The sequence below is a fragment of the Etheostoma spectabile genome, chromosome 8 (assembly GCF_008692095.1).
Source record: "Etheostoma spectabile isolate EspeVRDwgs_2016 chromosome 8, UIUC_Espe_1.0, whole genome shotgun sequence".
NCBI classification, from domain to species: domain Eukaryota; kingdom Metazoa; phylum Chordata; class Actinopteri; order Perciformes; family Percidae; genus Etheostoma; species Etheostoma spectabile.
In genome coordinates, this window is record NC_045740.1 from 17051365 (window position 1) to 17063154 (window position 11790).

The window sequence follows — 11790 nt, forward strand, 5'->3', positions numbered from 1 at the left end:
TCCCAATCACGCCTATCCAAGTATCTCCATCATCACCCACGTGTGCGTTGATGTCCCCCAGCAGAACTATGGAGTCCCCACTGCCAGACCCTTAATCTTTCGGATTTGGGTCTGGATTTCCAGGCTAGTGACCTGGTGGCCTAGGGTTTCAGATGCACATGTAGTTGCAATGGCCTTAGTGTCATTCAGGCTTTTTTGTTGCTCTCTCTGTGTTTCCCGTCTGTCTCTGAACTGTCACTATCCAAAAGCTAAATAAATAAAAAAGTAAAAACAGTGGAACTTTATTGACGTAATGACACATTGAGCCAGCGCCAGCAGACAGTAAGATGCAGTTGAAAGCTCCAAAAGATCAAGAATTAACTTCTATGCTTAACAACAAAAAATTATTTTTAAACACTCTCGTCTTGACCTCTTAATTCAAACCATGCTTCTGAAAATATCTTAGCAGGTTAAACAACAGGTTAAAGTGAGTCTTACCTTAGGGTCATAAAACTCTCTTACCGCCTAAAAAGACCATGACGGTGACTGATAGGTTATACTGCACATACCGACAGGAGTCCATGACAGACAAATCCCAGGTTAGATTCGCTACAACATCCAATGTTTCCTCTGACTTAAGTGCCTTGAGCAAGACATAAATCTAAACATTTGAGGCTAAATCACACAGCAAAGTGCAAGTCAAAGCATTCACTTTAATTTCATAAGCACCTGGTTTTGTTTCTAGTTGGGTCATCAAAAAGAAAAATAATAGGACAAGGTTTGCACATGAATGCAGACTTCCTATCAACCTGCACTTTCAACTACATTTCGTACAATACTTTAAAAAGAAAATCTTTTTTTTTTTTTTTTCAAACACCAAAATATTTTTGGGGTGAGGCTAATATATTTGTGGGCTGCTCAAATTTAATGCAAGCGTCCAACCAAGAAGACTTTGGAGAAGCATCTCACTTTGACACGCCTGTACCTATACTTTGCCGTTGTTACTACATGGTAAACTATTGTATTGTGGGACCCAACCTTCTCCCGAAATATGCCTCTCTCTGCTGACCATTCATGCCCTCAGGCGTCTGTGTGTGTGAGAAGTGTGTGTGTGTGTGTGTGTGTGTGTGTGTGTTTCCAGTGGCAGTGATTTATAGATATGTGGTGCTCTAAGGTTTCAGTCCACAGAAGTGTGTAATAGGTCTTAAACTGGCTGACACCCGATCACCACGGATCATCTGCTGCCTGACAGGCATCCACCTCCTCTGAAACATACGAATAACACACAACACACAACCCTTACTCTCTCTCTCTCTCTCTCTCTCTAACATTTCATAACTACTTTGTTTTGTTTGTTTGTAAACCAGCGTCTAGGCTCCGATAGACATTCTTCTGGCTTGCTGAAAACTGTCTTACCACTGAAACCTCAGGTTGAGTTTTATGTTTTATTTAACCAGTCAACAGAAAAACCGTACAGGAGTATCCACAGAAATCATAGTCAGTTTTCATTCTTATCAAAAACTAACTTGCAGCCCTCGAGCTGTAATGATTCTGTCACTCCTAATGGGAAACTGTAGATAGTGTGAAAGGCAGGCTGACACTGGAGCTGCCCAATCCACTATCTCTGCTCAAGAGTTTAATCTTTTCAAATACAGGAAGCTTTCACATCATGATTAGCATCAAGTTATTGAATGGCAGCTGGAATTTTGATTTGACACAAACACAAAAAAGGGTTACTTCTTCACAATAGCTTCCTAAACTCTGCAGGAACGGTTGCAGGAACCGTCAATGCAAGCTGAGCCCACTCCCTCTGTACGTACACTGTACAACATGTCTAATGTTTAAAGAAATCTGCTGATATGTTTACACACTGCAACATGACGGAAGGCCATTCATTGTGAACTGAACCTAAAAATGGCACCAACCATTACAAACATCCATTGACGTGCTAGAGCGAAAAATAATTTTTCTCCCCCATGAAACAGAAGCACAAAGTAGTTTTCAAGTTGCCTCGAAATTATAAATTCAAGCTGAGTATGTAAAATACCAGCTCAATGCTAAACTGCAAACTTCCAGCTCCCTATGAGCCAATATGGCACAAGACAAACTAGGGCTGCTACAAATCAATCGATTGATTGTTTTGTCAATGAAATGTCAGAAAATAGTGAAAAAATGTCCATCCTAATTACTCAAAATCCAAGGTGATATTTTTAAATGTCTTGTTTTATCATTCCAAAACCCAAAAATATTCATTACTGTTATTGAAAGGTTTGAGATGTCAAAAACATTTAACTTGCTGGAGGTTTTGTTTTTGTAATTCAACCAAACATTTGTGATCAAGCATTTGAGAACCCTCATGAAAAATCGGTTCACACCAACCAGCATGTTTGTTGAAGTGTTTCAGTTTAGTTTGGCTCATTTGGCAAAGTGAGAACTCAGGTGAAACCAAGCGGCATCCTCCGGGTCTGAAAAGTAAAGCAAATGCAGTGCCTTAAACCTGCATTATCTCTAATGGCCAGCAGGGGGAAACTCCACTGATTGTAAAAAGATGTCCAATTTTATAGAAGTTAATAAGAAAATGACCCTACTTCTCATTTGATTTATTTCCTTAGTAGGGCTGCACAGTATATCAATATTATATCTTTATCAATATAGGAGGATAGATATCGTCTTAAATTTTGAATATCGTAAAATGAAATAAGTGTAGTCTTTTCCTGGTTTTAAGGGCTGCATTGAAGTAAAAATGTATGTGTTATCTTAACTCTACAATATTGCCGAAATATCGATATTGATGTTTTTGGTCAAAAGTATCGTGATATTTTGATTTTCTTCACATCGCCCAGCACTATACCTTATTAAACATTTTCTGGCTTTATGGTCTCAATCGCTAGTTTTATGTCTTCTTTAATACAGCATGGTGTTAATTTGGTAAACTCCCATTTATAGTAGGGATTGGCCTATTATCAGGCTGTTATTTGGCAGTTTGCAGATTATCTGCGTGCCTGATAACCTAAATAAAATCATTAATTAAAAAGTGTGCTACCCTGGCTCTGCTACAGCTCTGTGTCTGTCCCTCTGCTGCGGTTTCACTCACCACTGAGTCTGACTTAATGTCCCGCCCACAACAATATCTGATTATCTATTACTGCGTATTATGTTGAAAGTTTCCACCTTATGAATAATTGCTTAAAGCATTTAAGCAAAGTTTGGTGTTGGACTTTATAACATTTCTAAAATCTTAATTTTGACTTACAGATGTTCATTTTCACTGTTAATGCATATTGTTTCAAAAATCAATTATCCGTTTCATTAACTACTAATAATCGGTATTGGCCTTGAAAAAAACTGTCTCTCTCTAATTTAGAGTAAAATAGACATTTAAGCAAGGTATGTTTAAGGGCGTGGCTATCTAGCGGATAGAGGCTCCGGTTGTACTAAAAAAAACACGTTTTTTTTTTTTGCTGGCCAAATTTTGCATTCCAATAAATATACTAACGTGAATTACAGATGCACCTTGCTAACCAATTCCAGGCTTCAAAACGGTGGTACACCAAATAATGGGTGACGTCACGGTGGCTACGTCCACTTCTTTTACACAGTCTATGGGTGAAACCAAAGAATGTTTCATATTTCAGACCTTTGCCAGAAGAACAAAAGCCATTTAAGATGTCAACATTTGGATGGGAATATGTCTTGATTACATAAATCCGTTTCAAAAACACTTAAAGGGATACTTTGCACATTTTAAACCAGCTTTGTGTCATGTTTGTGTGGGCAGTGCGATTAGATGAACGCTGTCATCCGGCGGATGGAGGGAAGCCAAACACTGTTCATCTCTCAACACAATGCCCACAACCCCATGACACAGAGCTGGATTAAAATCAGCAAAATATCTTTTTAAATTATGTATAAATGTTTAAATAATAGTTTGGTCCTGTTTAAATAACCTTTGAACCAAATGTCACCTGATTTTAATCTGGACGTCTAATCAATGCTTACTAAAAAGTTGAGTGCATCTAAAGTTACAACTGTAATCTAAATACCTTAGTCAGCACAGCCGTCTCATCAGATCCTGTGGTTCTGTAAAGTTTGGTGGGTGTTTACCTGACTCGTGGTCCCGTATGCAGTAGTCCGGCGAGTCCTCGAAGTACACCAGGTCATTCTTGCTGGGTCGTTTGAAGTGTGTGTGCGCGACTGTAAACCCAGTTCCGTACTGGTTGACGGCCACCTGCACTGCGCCGTTATACCTCTTGCGAAGGTGGTCGCCGGTGCGTCTGAAGTCGGCCATTGCCAGCCAGCAGGTCCGAACACTGCACGACCCGCTAACGCCGTGACATTTACACTCCAGAGTCATGAAGCGCTTCACCGCCTGCCGAGGACAGAAAGAGAGAGAGAGAACAGGAAGTATGCTTTAGAGACGATTATGTGTGGACAGTTTATTGTCCACATTATTATTATACTGAAGTGATGAACTGGAACAAAAATAATTCAAGAGTTGCCCATACTGACTGTTGAATGCAACTATTGCAAGTTATCATGATTTTCACCCAGCTTCTCTACATTCCAAAATTTTAACTTTTAACATAGTAGCTTAGTTTTTGTTCAAAGATTAGATTGGTTAGGATGTCAGAGAGACTAAAGAATTTCTCTTTTTCCTTATACAGATTGAAAGACACAGTTGACCTCTACATCTGAAGATTAAATGCAAGTAAAAGAATCTATTTTATTTTTTCTTTATTGTGTTCTTTTCTACTTATGAGGCTGGTTTAGGTTCTGTCGTTAAACTATATGAAAACATACTGCCATACTTAAAAGTTTAACATTTAAAGATTTGTAAGATTATTGTTCTTGTACAACTCAGGATTTGGATCTTTTTTTCCATTTTTCCCCAGGGGCTGATAAACTGCAAACTTTAGCAGCTGCTTGAAAACAAACTAGTTTCTCAGAATAAAATACTGTCTCCGAAACACAATTGGTCAATTGAAATGTTGAAGTATTTCCAACAGGTGTTCAGATGATACGTTGCCTGCTCACCTTCCTGCCAGCGCGGTTGTTGTGCAAGTTCATGAGCGCCCGGGCGTCCCTCTCTTTCTTCTCCTTGGCGTCCACAAAGCTCTGGCTGAAGCGCATGGCGTGCTCCACGTGGTCACTGCAGCCGCCCCAGTCAAAAGAGCCTTTGGCGTCCTGCGACGAGCCCTTCTTTGTGGGATCGCAGGAGCAGGAGTCCAGCTCACCTTGGCTGCAGGCTCGAGCCAGCGTGTAAACCACACCGGCCGAGGAGATGGCGTACATGAAGGCTACTTCGCGGCTGCCTGGATGGGAGAGGAAGAAATGCTGTGAACAAGGAAGCACACATCTGTAACAAATGACAGCTCTTCTAGATTCTAACTACACAGTGAGGTAAGAGGCTGACGCCCTATTCTTTGACCGAACACTAAAAACCACAAGTTCAGGATAAAAAAAGAAAAAAAAAGAATTCAGTAAGTGCCCTTCTCTACATCATTAAAACTCCACTGATGTGAGATACAAATCAAACACAAAAGTTTGTATGTCTTATTGGTCTTGGATCTGGTGTTACCCAACATTAACAACGAAAACATTAGGCCATAACAAACTGAGCTTCAACCAACACTGCTACCTGTGGGAACCGTGTTTGTTGTTGCTTGATGGAAGATGTTATTTCATATGAGGCATGAAATAAAAATGCTTCATCTACCTCCAAGTTAGATAAACAGCCAAGGTTTACCAGCAATGCCCTGACAGAGAACTCTTATCTCCCTCCACATGTAACTGATAAAAGATCTCACCGAGATCAAAGGCTGAGGCTGGGAAAGTGTGTGTGTGTGTGTGTGTGTAAAGGCACACTTTACGAATTCTCTGATCAGACATTTCATCAATAATAGACTTAGACTCTTGTTTTGCGTGGCTCGGTTAACTCAGTTGGTAGCGCAGGCACACATGTATAGAGGTTTACTCCTAGATACAGCGGCCGCTGGTTTGACTCCGACCTGTGGCTCTTTGCTGCATGTCATTCTCCGTCTCTCCCCCCTTTCATGCATACATCTGTCCTGTGGAATCAAAGGCCTAAAATGCCCAAAAAAATAATCTAAATAAGACTTGTTTTGGCTAAGTTCGTATACAGCTGCTGGTGTACGAAGAAAGATATTAAAAAAAAATAAAGTTTTGGTATTGAAGATCAGGTATCGTATCAGCACTAGTGTTAAATAACTACAACACATATATACAATGATCTCAGTGAGTGTGTGTCCCAGTCCAGTAGCTAAGTTGAGCGTGCCTAACGAGGTTAATGAGGAGAACGCTGAGAGAACACGACACCAGAGAGGAAAAAAACTCCCGTGTAATTGTTTGAAATTAGCTCGCTGACATTGACTATAAGGAGCTTCTGACGGGACCTCGATGTGCTGTTATAATGCTGTGTGACACGGCCAGGGCCCTGCTGGGAGGTCCGAATACCACACGGCTGATTAGAGGCCCCCGACATGAAACAGACTAAGTCAAAGGATCCGCCTCGTAGGTTAAATCTCAGGGCATGGGAGAGGAACATCAGGCTGCCGGGTCCTGATGATCCTCCACTGGCTATAAAAAAAAGATTATGACATGTTATAACACGTCCTCACAGGAGATCCAGACTGATTCTAGCTGCTCAGACGCACAGTGACACGTCTAATTTGACAGGATGCTTCTGTCCAGAGCTCACATCTGTCACAGGCAGCGGCAGAAAGCCTAATACTCGTTAATCATTTAAATCTTTGATGTTTCTTATTACTGCTCGGCAGGAGCCATTTTCACACTCTTTAAAACATCTATTTTCCCTTATACCCCCACACCCCCCAAAAATATGGGACTGTGTCTTCTCTTGACTTTGAAAAACTCAATAAATCAAGTCTCTTCTTCTGCAAATGATCAGAGAAGATAAACACAGCTAATGAGCCAATGTGGATCTTGAAAGTGGTGGGATTACTTTTATTAAGGAAAAAGTCATTTCTCCCATTTCTCATTTGAACGAGCTGAGTGGAGAGTAATTAGCTAACTGAGACAGTAGCTGAAACAGAAACATCACTGTGATAAAACAGAATCAAACAGATACAAATGTAAACTTTTTTAACTAGTTATTAATAACATTGACACTAAAATAATAAATTGTATTAACCTGCAATTAATCTAAAACTTTTCACTACAAAATAGTGAAAAATGTCCATGGTGAGGTCTTCAGATTGCTTGTTTTGTCGGACCAATAGTCAAAAACCTAGAGACGTAAAATAAAAATAAAGAAATATCCGTAATTATACAGTATTTTATCATGATAAAGGGTTTAAAACACTGATTATCAAAACTTGCCAATTGATTTGTCTTCCACTGATAAATCTTTTCAGCACTAAATCTGCTTACAAGAAGTCATAATATTACAAGTAGCATGTTAGCCCCACAACACAAGAACACACTGACAGAGAAACCAGTCGGCTGCACCAATGTGATAAATGTACAATTGTAAAGTTAGACGAGGTGTGGAATGCAACCTCTGTGAGGGAAAAAAGAAGGAGAACATATCTGCCAGGGAACTATCAGTTTCCCCTGAAAGCCTCAGTGTCGCAATAAATCAACACTTTGAAAACCAACCAATTGTTTAGATTTGTCAGTGTCGAGTTAAGGCAACATGTGTGTTACTCCAAACAGATCAGTGTGTTGCTAATCACGCAGGGATTCAATTCCAAAAGATGCCAGCAGCACACAATGACATGGAAACACGACCCAGCAGATGCCACTGCAGACAATCCAGCCACTGACTTTCTATTCCTAGTCGTGCAGTGTTTAAGGCACCGACAGCCCCTGAAGTCATGTCATGAATATTACTTTCTGTACCTCGTTCCTGCATCCTATATCATTTACTGCGGGGGTGAGCAACATGGACAAATGATTGTTAACGTTTTCCTACAGCAAAATCTTACAGTATAAGTTTCAAATGCAGGTTCAGATTTGACTTATAATTCATTTAGAGATGACACCTGTAAACCACTGCATCTTATCATTAGAATTTTCCAACAAAAACAGCAAAGAGAGACTACAGAGGATAATTTAAGTGGCTTTATTTAAATGCAACTTTCATTTGATGTCTACACACATAATTAATGGAGATAAAGTGAGGCAGGTATTTAAGATGGACATGATATCAAGTATTTGAAGTAACTAAACCATAACGACTTGCATGGAAAGTTAAGCCTGAATGATGCACGACCCTTTTTACCAATCCCTCAAAACCCCAAAAGGTTAATTTTTCTCTTGCCTGTCCACCTGAGGCTCAGTGACTTGCTCAAGGACACTTAAGCAGGCAGGGTGCTTCCTGGTTTGATTTCAGATCCTCTAGATTAAGGACAGTCTCTCCCAGCTGTCCCACATTTTCCAGGATAATGATTTCTAAAACCTTCTTTAGTTTAAAATGGGACTATTTTTAATGCTAAAGTCAGAAAAGTCCCCCCTCCTGGATCTAACATGCCATCCACTCACTGCGTAGCAGCAGGCGTCCGAACAGGTTGTGGTCCCTGGCCGTGGTGTTGCAGTTCCAGCGGTGGTTTCGGAATTGGTGCTGGCACTCTGAGAGCCATTCCTTCATCCCGGCCCCGATGGCCTGCATCACTTTGGGGTGCTGGCGGCACAGCTGGCGCTGCTTGTTCACAAGTCCAGGGATGTTGTCACACATCACCTGGGAACCCAGGGTGCCCATGTACCTGCAGAGCGGAGGAGCAGAACACTTGATGAACGTCTTAGAAAACCTTTTAATCACTAAGAAATTAAAAACTGTGAAATTGGTTGTAAAAAGTGTTCAAAACATCTGGACAGGCAGAGAGATGTAACAGTAAAACACATTTTGGTAACAGAGTTCTCTCAATGATCTTAAAGAAAGAAATTAAAGGAAATTATGAATCCATTCTATCAACAAAAGTAGAAATGGCTCCATTCATGCCTGCACAGAAAAGACATTAAAGCGTTGTAGGGTTGTCATACACTTGTCTTCTATAGAAATAGAAAAAAAAATTAAAAAAATTTAAAAAGTGTGTTCTTATGAAAGTTGTGTTGAAACCACTTTGAACAAGTCCACACTCCCATGTACCTGCAGGACCAGGTGATGAAAGACTTGCAGGGAATTTGAACACTTGCAGGCTGGGATTTCCCCTCACCGATTAAAGAAAGACCAGAGCAACAAGGGAAAGGGAATTGAGGAAAATTATCTGTCTAAATAGCCGCTCGGTATCATAGGCAGTGTGAAGTTTGGAATTTGAACCTTTGCAAATATTCATTAAAGATTCAAGAGAAAAACAGCATTCAAGAGAAAGTCAACAAATAAAAAGAAATTAAATTATATCGAATGACTTTATGCAGTAAACTTATCTGTCCAAATATTCAGTCTTCAACTTCAGGATTTCAAAAAATACAGTTATTAAAACCCTGGGGGGATTTTCATTACTCAATCTCTGGGAAATGGCTAATTAACTAAAGGAAAAAGGGAGTTATGAAACAGTTTGAGGTAACATTTTATACTTTAAAAAATAATATTAATCAAAAGGAGGAAAACATACTCGATACATTTTCACATAAATCCCATTTTACTGCAGACAGATTCATTTAAACATTTAACCGTTTTGGAGCGTAGGCTAGTTTTTATGCGTTGCGTTAAAACGTGTTAATGAGAAAGCCATGCATTTAGCGCGTGGGGATTTTGCATTTAAATAAAGATGTAAAAACAATGCACAGTACTTACCACCAGGACGCATCGACCTCGGCCGTCAGCCAGCAGATTGCTACAGATAAATAAAAACATATTCCACTTGGCAATAAGTTCATATTAAATTGAACTTCGGTCCTTTATGGATCTGGACGGAGCATTTCCACGGATAAAAGAAAACTATAAAACATTAGAGAAGTCGGGACTTGTTGAATCTGCAAATCAAGCTTGAATTAAAAAGATGTTATCCCCGACAGCCGGATGAAGGCGATTTGCACGTTAAAGCCATGACCGGCTCGGGCTGTGCACGGTGGGAAAGTGCGTATTTGGGAATAAAAAATACAGCGCGACTGTCTAATAGTCCAGCAAATATTTTCAGTGGAGATGATGTGCTATCAGGTTTAAATTGCTTTACATAAGGGGTGGGCAGAGTCCTGTCTCAGGAATGAGGTGAAAAAAGGAGACGTCTGAGAGTATCTGTTCAGGCTGGTTTGACACCAGACAGGCTTGGCCCGCGTCCAGACCGGAGCTCCGCTGCAGCTCTGAGATGTGGTCCACGCTGATGGGCTCTTCACCGTGATGGGCACCGACGCGTTTAGGGAAGGAGCCGGCTGGGGGGGGGGTAGATTCATCCAGCACACTCAGCCAATGCCAGTCAACGCAAAAGCGTACAAACCAACTTAGATTCGAATTCAGGGGACATCAGATGCCTGAGATTGACCGGGTTTTGTGCGATGCCCGCCGTTCTTTGCGCATAAATTGTATTGAAGATAGTGACTTGAGGACACAGGTTCCATTTATCTACGCAGATGTCTTTTTTGAATATTATTTGCAGGACTTCGGGGGCGGAGTAGTTGCGATTTATTTTGTAATATTGTGAATCATTTGTCATCAAACTATGCACCCACATCACATTCTTCTTCCTAAGTACAGTTTGTGCGCATTCATTTATCTGTATCTTATATATTTGGTAATTTTCCTGCTCGTTAAGGCATACACATTTGGATTTACTAAAATAGAGCCCATTGCCATACCCAACTGACGCACATGTGCCAAATATTTCTGATCCCCAAAGCATGACGCATTGTTATTTTACAGCCTTATACAAACCATCCCTCAGTCCAACTAATAACTCAGGAATGATGGTTAAAAAAGGGGACAGAGAAATTACGCACTGATTCTTCCAAAGCTGCACCTAAAGGTGATGTGTCCATTTCAACTGGATTATCTATCACAGTCTTTTTGAAGTCTTTGGGGAAAATCTGAACCACTGTCACACGCTATTTCCTCTATCTTTGATCTGGCCCGGGTGTATGACCAGATGAGATTAATGGGCAAATTGGATTTTTCGCATGATCCCCGTGGAAGAAAACCATAAAACAACAAAGAGATTTTGAGCGCTCTCTCAGCTCTTCTCAGCCCATTGAACACGACTTTGTTGTTGCAGCAGCAGTAGTTATCATAAGTCAGTAATAGAAATCCAATTTAATTGGAGTACTTTGCTCACTGTCATCCCGAATCGCATTAAGGTTGGTCACTGTATTCCATGAAGAGAAAGACAATTTGACATCATCATGTAAAGGTTCTGGCCTGAAGACAACTCTAAATTACCTGGGATAAAGTTGGTTTAAGAAGGAAAAATGAAGCAAGTCACCAGAGCTAAATTCATTTAAAGAACTGAGCTGATATCTCACAGATAATCAATCTCTTCAACAATTTGAGGTTTTTAAGTTTCTATTTCTGGATTTTTTAAAAACATTTCCTTGACTTAATTTTAACATCTTATGTGGTGGCGCAAAGGATGAGTGGCAGGACAATATGATTCTTATCAACATCTTATCAATGTCACAGCAAAATAAAAAAAAATCAGTTCATTCACTTATCCAACATTTTTGGAAATATGCTTACTGGATTTCTTTCCGAGAGATAGATGAGAAGATGGTTATCAGTGCCTGAGGCTGATTTTAATCTTCTCAGCTAACTCTGGGAAGTGTATTTCCTAAAATGCTGTGGTATCCCATTAAGTATAAAACTTCAAGGCCTGAAAATGATCTTTAAAGTGCATCATTATC

At 40.1% G+C, this 11790-nt stretch overlaps 1 protein-coding gene across 1 annotated transcript in view; it reads right to left on the reverse strand.

The window, feature by feature from the left end:
- Window positions 1–10400, reverse strand: part of wnt2 (wingless-type MMTV integration site family member 2) — an 18116-nt gene extending 7716 nt beyond the window's left edge. The window contains exons 1-4 of the mRNA XM_032523003.1: window positions 9755–10400; window positions 8503–8723; window positions 5014–5291; window positions 4084–4348 (exon numbers count right to left, since the gene is read on the reverse strand). Coding sequence (XP_032378894.1) covers window positions 4084–4348; window positions 5014–5291; window positions 8503–8723; window positions 9755–9837 — 847 coding nt within the window. The 5' untranslated portion in view covers window positions 9838–10400. The remainder of the gene's footprint in view (window positions 1–4083; window positions 4349–5013; window positions 5292–8502; window positions 8724–9754) is intronic.
- Between the last annotated feature and the right edge of the window lie 1390 nt (window positions 10401–11790).